At 49.3% G+C, this 16,137-nt stretch overlaps 2 protein-coding genes across 2 annotated transcripts in view; both read right to left on the bottom strand.

Annotated features, from left to right (window-relative positions):
* LOC120383979 (butyrophilin subfamily 1 member A1-like) overlaps positions 1–16,137 on the bottom strand; it is a 275,840-nt gene that overhangs the window by 210,997 nt on the left and 48,706 nt on the right. The gene's annotated exons all lie outside the window — the stretch shown is intronic.
* The window catches only part of LOC120383991 (butyrophilin subfamily 1 member A1-like), a 50,518-nt gene continuing 48,777 nt past the window's right edge, over positions 14,397–16,137 (bottom strand). Inside the window, exon 8 of the mRNA XM_039502324.1 lies at positions 14,397–15,197. Within this exon, the coding sequence (XP_039358258.1) occupies positions 14,638–15,197 (560 nt within the window). The 3' untranslated portion in view covers positions 14,397–14,637. The remainder of the gene's footprint in view (positions 15,198–16,137) is intronic.

Below are 16,137 nucleotides of genomic sequence, written 5' to 3' on the forward strand. Positions count from 1 at the left end.
GCATTTGATTCCTCTGTGTATCCTAAGGCCTCCTGTATGTCAGAAGAGCTGGGTTTTTCTTTTACTCAAACATTTTCCAGAAAGGCATCTAGTCTTTATTAGAAGATCTCATGAGATGTGGAAGCCATCATTTCTCTTGGTAGTTTGTTCCAATGATGAATCACCCTCTTACAAATGTGGGTCTTATTGTCATTATACTGTTTCTGATTTCTGCTTCCATCCATGGGGGCTTGTCATGCCTGTCTCTGCTAGATAAAAGCCCTCTTATACTCATCATTTTCTCTCCATGAACTCAAGCAACTCGCCTCTCATTCTTCTTTTGTACATACTAAACAGACTGAGCTTTTTCAGTGTCTCATTACAAGACATCATCCCCATCACTCAGTTATGAAACTTTTCTGTATCTTCTCCAATTTTTTAACATAATATTCAAAATGTGGACACAAGAACTGGATTCAACATTCCAATATCAGTCTCACCAATGCTGGATCACTTCCCTTTCCATACTCACTACTCTATCCATCCAAGAATGACTTTAACCTTTTTTACCACAGTTTCACATGGACAGGTTATGTTGAGCAGCTCGTCCACTATGGCCCCGAAATCCTTTTCAGGGTCACTGCTTTCCAGCAGACTGTCCCCCATTCTGTAGGGTGCTGCCTGACTCCTTTATGACTGGAAGTATGGGTTTGCCTATGGCTTTATTAAAACCTAAATATTCAGTAAGTATTTTAGAAGAGCTAGCCCCATAGAGAGAGAATCATCAATTGCTCAAAGACAATGAATGGAGAAAAGTAGCAAGAGCAATTGAACACGTGTTTGGTTATGGCTTATTTCCTTGGTCTTAAAAGCGAGTAACCTGAGTCTCTTCCCTCACAATAGCCCCATGCTCGCCCTATCAGCGTTGAGACTCTGAGAATCAGAAAGCTGAGAGTTCTCGCCAGATGTCCCAGGTCACCACCGGAGGGAGTCACTCATAGAGCACTATTCCAGCCACATGTCTTTGGGAGGGTGTAATCGTGTGGGTCCGGGGCCCAACCCTCCGAGGGGAGGAGGGGAGCCACACTGGCCCGCTGGTCTCACATGGGCTCTGCCCTGTCCCTTTAAGGCCGAGCAACCACAGAGTCAGAGTCAATTAGGGCTCAGGCCTTCTGCTGCAGGGCTGAGGGAAAATATAAACAGTTCAGGAAAGCCCAGGCCCTTTGTTGCAGGGACTGGGCAACAACACAAACAGTACAAACGGCTCAGGCCCTTGGGTGCAGGGGCTGGGCAGCAAACAGTTCAGGAAGGCCCAGGCCCTTTGGGGCAGGGGCTGAGCAGCAAACAGGACAAGGAAGCTCAGGCCCTTTGTAGCAGGGGCTGAGCAACAAATAGCTCAATGGGCTCAGGCCCGTAGGTTCAGGGGCTGAGCAGCAAACAGGACAAGGGAGCTCAGGCCCTTTGTAGCAGGGGCTGAGCAACAAAGAGTTCAGGGTGGCTCAGGCCCTTTGGTTCAGGGGCTGAGCAGTAAACAGTACAAAGTGGCTCAGGCCCTTTGGTCCAGGGGCTGAGCAGTGAACAGTACAAAGTCTAGGAAGGCCCAGGCCCTAGCTTAGGGTGGGGCAACAACAGTTGGGGCTCAGGCCCGTAGGTGCAGGGGCTGAGCACTGGGGTGAGGGGAAAAACTGCCACCCATGAGTGGGGTGGCAGGGGGGACACAGGCCCACCCACTCCACTGTGTCCCGGCCCGGGGCCCTAGCAGCGACTATCACCGCTGCTGGTCAGTGGGGTCCTGACCGCAACACACTGACATGGGCATTGTTTGGTCTGCAGCCTGACTGAGGTCGGCTGCCCCCGGGCCACTTCCAATATCCCCCTTGGGGCCTACCTGGTCCGCGGCGTCCGCTCCCGGGAAGTCCCACTGCATGGGCTCCTCGCAGCCCGGGCTGGGGGGTAGGTCCGGCAGTTCCTCGGGGAAGTCCGGCCAATTCTGCTCCGGGGAGGTCCTCGGGGTAACAACAAGGTATCGGGGAAGTCTCCGGCGGCTCCTCCTCATATGTGGCACGGGGAAGCTCCGGCGGGTCTTCCCGGTAGCGAGCGAGGGGAAGCCCCGGCCAGTCGGGGCACCTGCTCTGGGCCCCAGCAGCTTCCCAGTCACGAGCTCCCTCGGACAGGTCTGCTCCCGGTGGTGGCTGGGCTCCGACTGAGCTGGAATGGCCAGCTTTTATACTTCCGGGTCGCCGCTGACCCTCAGAGGGGCGGGCTCACTGCTCTGGAGCCCCGCCCCTTCCGGTTGCCGGGGCTCAACCCTCCCAGGGGAGGAGGGGAGCCACACCAGCCCGCTACAGAGGGCCTCCCGCAATGAAAGTTGGAGTGCAAAGCCCACTGCCCATCACTCCACATGCACAGACAGGTCCTGGTGGTGAAAGGAGAGCAGGGGAAAAGGACAAAGATGCAAGTTGGGAATTGGTCCTGCTTTGAGCAGGGGGTTGGACTAGATGACCTCCTGAGGTCCCTTCCAGCCCTGATATTCTATGATTCTATGAAGAGAAGAAGAGAAAGGTGGGAGAGACAGGAAAAGAGAAAACAAAAAGGAGAAACCCCAATGTCCCCAGTAATTCTAAGGGACAAAGTCCTAGGTCGGAAATAAAATGCTGCCCCCACAATCTAGTGTTTTCCATTCCTAAAAATCAGCAGGCCCCTGATGGATCAGACTGAACAGGTTCCAAACCTCTTGGAGGATCTTACCTTCTAAACAGGGACATCTGTTTTCTAACAAAATCAAGAAAAGAAAAGGAGAAAACTCCAAAGAGGGTTCTCCTTGAACTCACATACGTGAAAGTGAATTCTCTCTCAGTCCTCAAGGAGAGACCTCGAGAAGGAGACGTGCTGAAGCAAAGCCACAGGGATCTCCAAGGCTGCCCCTGTCCTGCACCCCGTCCTTCCTGGCTGATGTAAAGATCTCTCTGTGAGATCATCGCCTCTCCACCACCTTTGTCCAATAGGCTGAGATCCTGCCAAAGACCCTTGTGATGTCACTGCCACATCCACCCCTCCCCTGCAGTGCTGATGTCCTGCCCCTGTCCAGCCACATTGCGTGTTTGAGCTGCTTCCCCTGGATCACCCCACTCAACGACTCTTCATTGTGGGGATGACACCGACTACACAGTAGAACACGAGATGCTCTTCCCCAGGCTACGCTCGGTTGTTCATAAATTAGCAGACTTTATGGACAGAAGAGAAAATTAGAGCATGTAATCTGACAGCCTGCATATCACATGCTTTCTGTATAGCATAGTAGCTAGTTTTTGACTAAATACATTCCAGAAAGGCATCTAGTCTTCATTAGAAGACATCAAAAAATGGACAATTCCCACCACTTCCCTTTCTAGTTTGTTCCTTTGGTGATTCATCCTCACTTTTGAATTTTCTGCCCTATTTCTAATATGAATTGGTCTCTTTTGAGTTTCCAGCCACTGGGTCTTGTTATGCGTTTCTCTGCTAGATTAACGAGCCCTTTAATACCCGATATTTTCTCTCCATTAAGTCACTTCAACACTTCAGTGACGTCACCTCCCGATCTTTTTGATAATCTAAACAGGCTGAGCTCTTTCAATAGCTCACTAGCAGGCATTTTTCTCCAGCCCTCAAAACGTTTAATTGCATTTTGCTGTACCATCTCCAATATTTCAAAATCTTTTTCAAAGGTGGACTCCAAAACTGGATGCAGTATTCCAGGATCAGTCTTACTGATGGTGTGTCACCTCCCTGTGCTACTCACTGCTCTTTTCCTACATCTAATGATGGCGTTAGCCCTGTTCACCACAGCATCACACTGGTTGCTCATGTTGAATGGCTTGCCCAGCATGGTCCCTAAATCCTCTTCACAGTTAGTGCTTTCCTGGATACACGTCCCCATGCTGTAGGTGTGGCCTGCATGCTTTGCTGCTAGGTATAGGACCTTTCATTTGGTTCTTTTCAAACTTGTTTTCTTTGAATGGGTCCAGCTTTTCAAGGGATCCGATTGCTCTGTGTCACTGCCCTGTCCTCAGCATTAATTACCACTCTGCTAGTATTTTATCACCCACCAATAATAGCGGCAGTGATTTTATATTGCGTTGCAGTTCATTGATATTTATTTTCAAGAATGAGTCCTTGAGAGCCTCTTCATATCCCTAGTGCCCAGAACCTGCTGTTCCATAGGGGCTAAGCACAGAACACACTTAGGCGCTTGTGTTATCCATAGGTTCTGAACAACAGGTGGGGGTCATCAGCTTACAAAGACACTCTAGACCGGTAGTGTAGACAGGCCCCAAATGTATCTAAGTTTCCCGCCTTGCAAAATAGGAGAAAGAAAAACCAGAACCTTGATTAGCTTCATGTTATAGTTGTGGAAACTGAGGGACACAGAAGCAAAGAGATTCGCTAATGGTCAAAAAGCCAGGAATAGAAAATGGCAGATCTGCTGATAGTCAGTCCTGATCCTTAGCCACGTTTATCCTGGCCTCTCTGCTTCAGCTCCAGTAACAACCAGAATAGAGGTTTTCTTCTTCTCCATGTTCTTTAACTTCACGTCACTGCAGAAGAAAGATTTTTTCTTACCAGCTGGCTCTAATGCATGGAGATGTCTTTCCAGAAGATGTGCTCTGGCTCAAGCACGTCATAGGTTTTCTGGAGGAAGCACTCGGTGACGTTCTAGGTCCTGTGTTATACACACGTTCTAGGGCTGCGCCGTCCCTCCCCGCTGCTCCTTTTACCAGCTCTGCAGATGCCCCTCCCCCAACCCCCAGGGAATACGCCCAGGTGGCAGCAACTCCCTCACCTGCCACTACATCATCTCCTCCGCAACCATCTATAGTGTCCGGGGCCCCTCACTGTGACCAGGCAGCACAGCATCCATTGCCTCCTGGTGCCCGCCTTGCCCCAAGTGGAGAACTACGTGCAGGCGTTGGCAAGGGTGGTGGTGCCCATTGCCATTGAGGCGGCCTCCAAAATGTATGGAAAGGTCATCTTCTTCCTAGCATCGGAGGCCGCTGCTCAGGAGGTGGTGAATGGTCTGGCGGTGGGGGCGTGTTCGGCCCCTGGAGCCGTTGGAAGACCTGGGTGTCCAGTTAGTCCTGACCTCCGTCCCTCCCTTCCTGCGCAATGCCGCCCTGGTGCCTGCCCTTTCTACCCTGGGGCGACCAATCTCTGTCATCAGCCCTCTTCCACTGGGCTGCAAAGACCCCACCCTCCGTCATGTCCTCTCGTTCCGCCGGCAGGTGCAACTTCAACTGCCGCTGGCGGCATGTGATGGAGAGGCGCTCGAGGGGTTCTGCCTCGTCCCCTACCATGGAGCCCACTACCGGGTGCATTATTCCACGGGGGAGGCCTGGTGCTACCTCTGCTGGGAGATGGGACACGTCTGGAGGGACTGTCCCTTGGCCCAGCACGGAGGGTGTAAAGAAACCATGTTCCAGGGGAGTCAGAAGGGTCTAATGATTATGGCACTGGGCTAAGAATCAGGAGACCTGGGTTCTATTTCTGCCTTGCTGGGTAAGTCAGAAATTCTTAGTGCACAGACTGTAGATTAAAATAGGGTTGACTTCTTCAGGGACAAGAAACTGTCCAGAGCTGTGGCATTTGAGACCCTTTCAATTATCCTGTGCTGGTTCCATCAGGCAGTTTGTGTTTCCACTGCTTGGTCTGAGTCTCTCTTAGACCTCCAAGGAGACCTTTGAGTGCTCTGGGCAACGTTCTCTGGTTTCATTGGAAAGACAGCAGAGAACCCAGGGAGTTATAGAAGGTTCTGGTCACCCTGCTGTCTCTGTCATATGCTTTGCAGGAGTTCATACAGGATCTCGTGCCAGGCAAATGTCCTGCTTGGATTGGACTTAACTTTACAACTCCTGCAATGAAGTGGACCTGAGCGGATGGCTCCCCGTTAAATCAAACACTTTGCATCTTTCCCCATGTTAAATACATCTGAAGTGTTTTTAAACATTAACCAAGCTAATTGGTTAGCATTATCTGTATTTATTATTGCTGCACAAAAAAGCCTCTAATCAGCTCTAACACACAGTGCAGCAACCACTTCTATTGCCCGTTGTGCTGGCACAGTGACAGCGTATTTATGCAAGTTTTCAGTTGCAGAAGTTTGGCCTGTATTTATTTATGTCTGAAAGACACCAAAAGTTAGATTCTGACTGTGTGGAGACATCAACAATTATAGAAACCACATTATAACGTTTACTTTGCTTTCTATAGATGAGATTATAATAAAAATGTCATAGGAAAGATCCAAATGATAACTCTAGCCTGTGTTCTTGCACACAGGTTGTTAAACCCTGGGAACTGCTGAGAGCAAATTTAATCGGACTATATCCAGTACCACAGACGCGATACCAGTATGTACTGACAGCTACAGGTGATTTTTCAAAAGAGGAAGAAGAATTTCCACTTAGAACTCTGACAGCACATGAGGTGAAGAAGACAACATGTAAAATTATATATCCACATGGCTGTGCAGAGCAGACACTGGCAGATCTAGGTTCTGAATTGAATCATGAGGTAACAGTTTACATTTTCACTCTATGGTCAATTACACAATCATGGCCGTGTGACAGGGGCTGTTAGCAGCTACAAACTGAGCCCTTTGGAAGCCGGCACCCTGGTCACAGAGAACACCCAGGGCACCGGGTGCAGTTAGAGTAGGAGGCAGTGGTGAGCTGCAGCCGGTTCGCACCGGTTTGCGGGAACCGGTTGTTAAATTTAGAAGCCATTTTAGAACCGGTTGTCCCGCGTGGGACAACTTGTTCTAAAAGGGCATTTAAATTTAACAAGCGCTCCCTACTGCGGCCCAGCTTACCTCAGCTCTGCCTCCACCTCCTCCCATGAATGCTCCGCCCTGCTTCTCCTCCCCCGCCCCCGCTTCCCGCAAATCAGCTCTTCGCGCGGGAAGCCTGGGAGGGCTGAGAAGCAAGCACGATTTCCACTCAGGCTCAGGAAGACCACACTGAGGTAGGGGTAGAGGGAATGAGGAGAGCGGTGTGCCCCGGCCCTGCGTCCCTCCCCGGACCCGCGTCCCCGGCCGCCTGGCTCCGGCTCCCGCCCCGTCCCTCCCCGGCCCTGCGTACCCGGCCGCCCGGCTCGGCCGTGTCCCTCCCGGCCCCGCATGTCCGGCCGCCCGGCTCTGGCTGCGTCCCTCCCTGGCCCCACATGTCCGGCCGCCCGGCTCCGGCTGCGTCCCTCCCCGGCCCCGCGTCTCCAGCCGCCCGGCTCCGGCTGCGTCCCTCCCCGGCCCCGCGTCTCCGGCTCCAGCCACGTCCCTCCCCGGCCCCGCGGCCCCGGCCGCCCGGCTCCAGCTGCAGCCCGGTTCCGGGCATGGCGGCGGCCGCGACCCCACCTACCCAGATGCTGGGCTCCGGCAGCGCGGGTTCGGGTGCGGCGGCGGGCCGGGCTCCAGCTCCGGCAGCGTGGGTCTGGGCGCGGTCCTCCCCAGCTCCGGCAGGCCAGCCGCCTGGCTCCGGCCGCGTGACTCCTGCCCCGGTCCTGCATCCCGGGCTCTCGGCCCAGCTGCGGCCAGACTGTAGCGCCGCCAGCCACGCCCAGGCAGCGCGGTAAGGGGCAGGGAGGGTGTTGGAGAGAGGGCAGGGAATTTGGGGTGGGGGTGGATAGGGGTCAGGGGTCAGCGGGCAGGGAACAGGGGGATTGAATAGGGGCAAGGGTCCTGGTGGGGCAGTCAGAAAGGATCAGGGGTCGGATGGGGCAGTGGGAGGCAGTCAGGGGCAAGGGTTCCAGGGGCTGTCAGGGGATAGAGAGAAGGGGAGGTTGGATGGGGCAGGGGTCCTGGGGGGCCATCAGGAATGAGAGGAGGGGTTGGATGCCGTGGCGGGGGGCAGTCAGGGTAAAGGGAAGGTGGGTGGATGGGGCAGTGCTCCCTGGGGGCGTCAAGGAACGTGGGGGGTGGGCCATGATCCCTCCTGGGGTGAGGAGGGAACCGGTTGTTATGATTTTGGCAGCTCATCACTGGTAGGAGGGACTGAGTAGTTTGGGTTTGGAAGGGCAGAGGGGATCACTTGCACCTGTAGGGAGCCTGAGGAAGTCACTAGCTCAGTGCTGAGAAGAAAGCAGCAGTATAAGATTCTCAATTGGAGCAGGAAGGGGGCTTCTCGTAACTGCTGCTATGTTGTGATGCACCATAAAAAGTGCTTAGTGGAGGTTCACTGGCAGACTGCCTGCTGCTTCATTCACACAGAGGTCTGCCAGCCAGGTGTTGCAGCGCAGGCGTGCATGGACAAAGCTCAACAATCAATTTGATTTGAAGCAGAGTCATTTTATTTCTCTCCAGCATACATCTTTATACACTTAAAGCAAGCAATCAAGCAATTGCTAATTGGTTAATAAAATACACACAGGCAGCAGCTGTAACTTCATTGGCTAATTAACATCCTGGCCAACCCTCTAATTTATTATCCTGTTATTGCCTCCCAGCAGATAAGAACTAGCCTCATCCTAGAAACTTGCATATCAGTTTCCCACACTCTCATGCACAACAATCCCACACTTCCCCCCTTTTCTCATAATAAAAAAGGGAAGGCACAGCAAAACATTCCCAGCTCATAGCATCACATTACTACAATCTATTACACAGCAAAACTAAAAGCAAATCTAAACACCAGCTGCCTAACTAAACCGTAACAATATCTTCCGCAGTGCCCTACTTTTACCTATACATCCCTCCTCCAGGTAACACAAGTGGCCCAAGGGGCCAGGAGGGTTCTGCCAATGTGCAAACACCCACAAAGCAGGTTTCCAATAAGGGCTTCCCCTGCAGCAACATGGGGCAGCAGGCAGAAGGCCGTTGTATTTATGGCACTCTGCGCCAAAATCAGCCAAGGCCGGACCCACTTCGCCGGAATCCACCTGGGACCTTGAAAACAATCTCAGCTAGGCCACCTGGCATTTGCCTCGCTCTGGCATAACAACTTTATCTCATCCCTCTGTACTTGTAACCACGCTGCTGTAATTTTCCACCAAGGCAGCATAGGGAAGATGCAACCGGACATCTCCCCCCTATTCTTAAACACAAAAAAAATTAAAAACATCCAATAAACTACACCAAACTTATAACAAAAGGCATACAAACAAAACAAAAAAATTAATATACCTTATGCTACAAAGCTCACCTATAACCATGCAATTCATAACATACAACACCAACAACATCAAACAAAACAAAACATAAAACATCAAAATACAACAACAACAAAAAAACAATAAATTCTGCAGGATTCCCCCATACTCTATTGCACACCAAATTGTGACAAATTTCTGTTACCAATTCATCCCTCATATGTCAGGTGATCAAACTGACACTCAGGGAGGGGGGGTCCTAAAAAAAAAACACAACATAAACCACATAAAAATCTTAACAACACAACAATAATTCTGGCCAAAAACAAACATAAAACATAAAACATAAATTTAAACTCCATAATAAATGCATGGTCCTTATTAAATACTATGCAACTAACACCAATTTTCTTTAATATCTAAAAAACAAAAACAAAACTACCCCTACTGGGCAAGCAATCATTACATACAATATACAAATACCCTCATTACTATCAAGCAAAAAAAAATTACATCATCCATTAAATCATTTACAATAATACAATTGCATCCTAATTTACTTCTAAATTCAAAGCTATTCACAGCTTAAGGGTTCTTACTAATAACTTCTACTTTTAAACCCAAAAAAAAATTCACCACTTATATACCCTTAGCCTAATACAATTACAATAACATAGCACAATATACAATCTTCAACTAATACAACAAATTATTTATGACCAAACAATTGCAAACTAATTTCTTTGCCTAAATTTATATACAAACATTTCAAAAACACCAAAAACTTTTCTCTTTAGCATCTTTACAAAATTCAACTGCTATTCCCTCCAGCAACCACAGAGTTAACTTTGTACTCTGCCTAACATTACTCGCTAGTAGTTAATTACCTGTTCTATCAACTACACCCTCAAGGTTATCAACCAGTATTCCAAGCTTGTTGTCTGTTGCCCGCCGCCTGGGCCCGATCCTTTTTTCCTCTTCAAGTTCTCTATCTATTGCGTGCCTGCCTGGGCCCGATCCATATTTCCTCTTGCTAAACCATACTAGCCCCTACCTTTCTGGTATCTTCTGTGAACAACTATCTGTACTTTCCCACCGTGGGGGCTACATCAAATATCAATCAATCATACAACTGCCAATAATCAGTACATAATACAAAATTAACAAAAAGTCTAAACAGACTAACAAAAACACTTTACATAAAAATTCTTAGGGTCACATAAATTCAAAGCCATTCTCCCAAATTACCTAAATTTATGCCTAAACAATCCACAATTCCCCCCTTTGAGAATACTCAACAAACCCGTTGGCTGAGTTTTCTCAAACTTGAAAAACAACAAACAATTAAACTCTAAAAAGCTGGGGTAAATAATTTCACATTCATCCTCCCCATGAACCCGGCAGGGTTCGATATGTAAAAGCCCTCACCCCCCAACTCAACCGGTTTACATGCTGGGGAGGGGCACTGCAAATATTTACACTTTTACTTAAACAGTGTCTAAATATATTTTTACAACTCCAGATCAAATGGCACTCCTAATATATTTGTAAGGGCAGTGGGCTATCCTGGTGCTCAAAATCACTCCGAATGGCCATCAGCTGGCCATTCAAAATTCAAACATACTAGCTCCCACGGCAATGCTTTCTCAGCCTCAATAAAATAAGGACATATCATTTAGAATCCAATTAGGGTGGGCAATACATACTGAAGGATTTATCCAAAACACAGGGCGCAGCCTGTAGAATAAACCCCGAAATTCAATTAATACCACAGTTCCAAACATAAGTCCCACAAATTTCATCCTGCCAGTGTGTAATTCTTTGTTTCTTCACCAGGGTCAGTTCTCAATGTCTTTTTAATCAGGAATTTCTGGACTTTGGCAATATCAACAACATAAGTGTTTTTTCTTGTTTTCCACCACCGGCATGGTTCAGCTTCTACGGGGGAAATTTACCAGGACACCATCCCGTAGTAATTTTGCTTCTTTCAAAAAACAACAACAAAAAATTCCAAATAACACAATGGGGGCTGCCAAGGGACACCTTGTCCCTTTTTCATGCTATCCAAAAACACAATAGGACTAAAAAATTACATAGGCCAATCATCAGTAGAAAAATTCTTCTGATGTGGAGGGGTCTTTCTGCAGTAAAAATCATGGGTCCAAGCAGTCAGTCTTTTTTGTAGCGTTTCTTTACCCATAAGAAAAGAAATCTAACACATTCCGGTAATACCAGGCCGAGTTTTGCAGCTCTCATTAACTTTTTTGGGCCCAGTCACGCTCTCTTTAGTCTGGGCTGTTCGCCAAGTCTTATCTTTAGCTTGCTTAGTTAACTCATGCTGTTCCTTTTCCTTCCCTGCTTGGCTTCTTTTAATCTGTGAATCCTATGTCAGGACACCCAGCTATTGCTGCTCATACCAGAGAAGCACAACGGTTTTCCCGGCACTGTCCCAGGCTCAAACCAGCCAGTGTAGGACGCCTTCTCCAGGCTCCTGCCAGAACAACTTGCTTGCTTGTAGGTCCAAACGACCTCCGGGGCCACGGCACGAGCCTCTACCTGCGCCGTGCACTCCAACGTCTTCCCGTCCAGGGCTCGCTTCCAGCGGAGCACCTCCTCGTCCTGTGCCCGAAGGCCGGTCAGGAGGAGCCTCCACAACTCCCCCTCTCTTCTTAATAAGTAAGATAGTGCAGCAGGGGAGATTCTTTTCCCCTGTCGGTTCATAATGTACAACAAAGGCTTCTGTGTTATCTTTTCTTCAGCTGATACAGCGGTACTCACGTTAGCTGCTCTACCCTTATCCACCGCGGCTTATAGCCGCTCTTCTCCTCCGCGGCTTGTAGCCGCCGCTTATCTCCGCGACTTATAGCCGCCCCTCTCCTCCGCGGCTTATAGCCGCTCTCCTCAGGGCTCAGGTGCGTCTCTCTTTTCGGACGCTCACGGGCTTCTCCGGCACTCCCCGCCGCAGCTCCTCCCCGCCTCTGGGCTCAGGCTCCCAGCCACTCGCCTCTGGGCTCAGGCTCCCGACACTATCATCATTCGATACGAATCACGTCGGGGTCCGGGGGCTTCCCAAGCACTCCCCGCCGCGGCTCCCAGCCGCCCGCCTCTGGGCTCAGGCTCCTGGCCGTTCGCCTCTGGGCTCAGGCTCCCGACACTATCATCACTCGATACGAGTCACGTCGGATAAGCACTCCCCGCCTCTGGGCTCAGGCTCCTGGCCGTTCGCCTCTGGGCTTCTCCGCCTGGGTCAGGCCACCGACACTTTCATTCGATACGAATCACGTCGGGGTCACCATTTGTTGCAGCGCAGGCGTGCGTGGACAAAGCTCAACAATCAATTTGATTTGAAGCAGAGTCATTTTATTTCTCTCCAGCATACATCTTTATACACTTAAAGCAAGCAATCAAGCAATTGCTAATTGGTTAATAAAATACACACAGGCAGCAGCTGTAACTTCATTGGTTAATTAACATCCTGGCCAACCCTCTAATTTATTATCCTGTTATTGCCTCCCAGCAGATAAGAATAGCCTCATCCTAGAAACTTGCATATCAGTTTCCCACACTCTCATGCACAACAATCCCACAGCCAGGGGTTGCAGGAACTGATGGGGGAGCCCATTCAGAGTTAGAAATTTAAAAATGAACATTGCCTGCAATCTCTTCATGACACTTCATGCTGCAAATTGTGAGTGACAACACATTATTGTGTCTTGTCAGATAGTAAAAACCATGTTGTATATTAACCTATTTGCCAACATATTTCCCCATGTAATAACACAGTAAGATTGGATAAGAGAACACAGTAATTACACAGAATTCAGTGAGAACTAGGGAAAGGAACGCAGATATTTCTGAAGGAAATTTTATGGGAAAAATTATCTATTTTTAGATTAATATTTCCCTGTGTTAAAAATTAGGAAAAACACATAGCTTTGATAAAAAGCACAAATGAATCCGTTAAAAGATAATTTTAGGGTATTTATTTTCAAATAATCAAGGTACGCTTAGAGCACTCTGGCATGAATGGCATATTGTGAATAAATCTTCAAAACTGAATTATTACATTGAAAATGTTCATAACGCATCAAGTTTAAAACAAAAAGGAGTCCTAGCACTGCCATGTGATGTGCCTCCCCTCAGACTCTGCTCAGCTAGATCTTCAAGAAATTAGGTTCAACAGCTAATTTCAAGGAATTAGATCAATCAGTCACTATTTTTACAGAGCATTAGAGAAGGTGGTGGACAGAACCCAGAGGAATTGAGATGAATTTCCTGGAGAAACTTTCTATTCTTTGTACTCTAAACCTCACATGACAACAAAAATATCACCCTTTCAACTGATTTATGGCCAAGAAGAAAAGTTTGCCAAAAAGCTTCACCAAATTTCATGTTATGTGTCATTAACTGCCGGCGTCTTTAATACAATTAAGTTAATTTGTGATGACTGAGTAAAGGAACACAACCCCTTCTCTGTTTCTTTATCAAACTACATTTGTTGTGTCCTTATAACCAAGAACGTGAAGAGCCTGGCAGTACATTGAAATCAATAGTGCACAGTGACAGTACATTGCCTGCAAATAATATGTCTAAAAAAAATAAACTAAAAACTGCAGATTGTAGAAGAGATTTCTAGCTATAGGAAGAGAGCATTTGAGGTTGGGGACTGTGTTTTGTTAATTGATGTGAGAAAAGAAAGGAAGGGTCATATCTTGATTACCAATTATATGTAGATAGAAAGTTAAAAAACACATGAATTAATGCTGACAGAAGTTCAAAGATTATTATATAATCTTGTGTGAGTTAACTTAAATATATTGCTTAATTAATTCTATCATTTTTTCAACTATTAATTTTCAAAGGTGTAGTGCAGGAGGTGGGTGTAGCTTCCCTGCCTTCCAGAGAGAACCAGTCAAGACAATAAAGAGAGGGGGAGAGAGAGAGAGCAGCTGCACATGTGTGTAGTTGTGATGTTTATGACACATGTACATTGAACTGAACAACCCAGTCTGACAATTTAATAGTTTATTTTGTTAAGATAAATATTTTGGATTTCTTGAAATTCCACAGTTGAAATACAAATGACGTTATTTAGAGAAGTTAACCTTCACTATAGATTTGAGGGAAAGAAAAAAACTGTAAATAATTCCATTTCTACAAATATATTTATATGCTTGTTTTTGAAATACTGTTGAAATGTAAAGTAAAATATTCTTGTATTTACACCTTGTTACAATAATATTTTCTAAATTAAAATAACATTTTTCTTTCATATTTACACTTATTTCACAGGGGTAGAAAATTCTGACTGGAGTGAATGACCCCATCCCCCACCACCTGCTACCCCTGGGGCAGGGGACGGGAAAGGTGGGGGCTGGGGGTTGCCAGGTGTCCAGTTTTCGACTGGAACCTCCAGTTGAAAAGGGAAACTGGCAGCGTCCGGTCAGCACAGAAAGTCCAGTTGCTGCAGTAACTGGCCCCCACCACTGGGGGTGGGAAGAGCAGCAGGGCTGGGAGGGGCCAGTCTGTGCCGCGGGGTCACTGTCAGGGACAGAGATTCCCTCCGGCCTGAGCTGGGACCGGGCAGATTATCAGGGGAGACACGTTTGTACCCCCAGCATTGACACCAGGATAGAAATAAGGGCGGAGCTTCCCGGAGAAGGTGCCAGTGAAAGTGAAGAGATGGGACCTGTCAGTCACATTGTAAAACGAGACCTCGCCCGCCTCATAGTCCAGGAAAATCCCCACCCGGCTGGGCCTGACGCTCACGGGGAGGGGGTTCCTGGGGTAGGTGCAGGCCTTGTATCCTCCATCCCTCAGCTGCACGACCCAGCATCCATTCCCAGGTGTGGCTATGAACCATCCCTTCCTGCTCACAGATTCCCTACAAACCCCCAGTTCCCAGCCTGTCTTGTCTCCCACCTCCACCTCCCAGTAACGCCTTCCGCCCGTGAACCCCTCAGCGCCCAGGACACAGACACAACAATCAAATCTCTCAGGGTTGTCGGGCAGATCCTGGCGTTTGTCTCCATTTCTCACACGTTTCCGATCCTCAGACAGGACGAGCCAGGGATTTGCCCTGTCTGGATCCAGAGTCACGTCCACTGGGGAGAGAGTCACAGAGTCAGGGCCGGGGGCAGGGGCTGGTCACTGGGATCAAAGGGAAATTAACCTGCAGCCCCGTTAATCACTGTGGGGGGAGGGGGCGTTGCGTGAGTGGAGTCAGGGCCCTTCTGCCTGTGAGGAGACAATGAGAGGAAAGGGCAGGAGGAGTAGGAGGGGTGAGGTGTCAGCGGAGCGGGGGAGGGGAGAGGAAAGGGGAGGGGAGGTGACCGGAGCAGAGGGGTGGAGGGAGGGACATAGGGGTGGGGCAGGCACAAGGGCTATGGGGTGATAAGGGAAGGGAGGGGCACCAGGGGGCAGAGGGGGGTGAAGGGAAGGGCAGGTTCCAGGGGGCTGCAGGGAGCGAGGGGAGGGTTGGGCACCAGGGCAGAAGAAGGGGATGGACCCCAGGGGGCACAGGGAAGCAAGGGAAGGAGCAGGCACCAGGGTCAGAGGGGTGTGAGGGAATGGGGGAGCTCCAATGGGGCAGGGGAAATCAAGGGGAGCGTGAGCTGCCAGGGGGTGAGATGATGAGGAGTGGGGAGGTGGAACCATGGGGGGAAGCGAATGAACAGGCATTAGTGCCAAAGGGGCAGAATGGGGGGTGAGGGAGCAGGTGAGCAGAAGGGGGCAGAGAGAGGGGTGAGGAGAAGGGCAGGCCCCAGGGGGGCAGAGGCATGTGCAGGGAGATGTGGGCACCAGGGAGGCAGAGGGAGGCTGAAGGGAGGGTGGGGCCCAGAGGTTAGGAGAGGGTGAGGGGAGAGGTGCGGCAGTGCTTAGGTGAAGGGAAGGGCTGAGACCAGGGAGGTGAGGGAAGGGACTTGCACCAGGTAGGCAGAGGGGGCCAGGGTAGAGCTGGGACTTGGGGCAGAGGAGGAGCTGGCACCAGGGGACTGGAGGGGTGGTGAGGGGTGCTGGTGTCAGGGAGCCTGCGGGGGCGGG

Source organism: Mauremys reevesii, linkage group 15 (assembly GCF_016161935.1).
Source record: "Mauremys reevesii isolate NIE-2019 linkage group 15, ASM1616193v1, whole genome shotgun sequence".
Lineage (NCBI taxonomy): Eukaryota > Metazoa > Chordata > Testudines > Geoemydidae > Mauremys > Mauremys reevesii.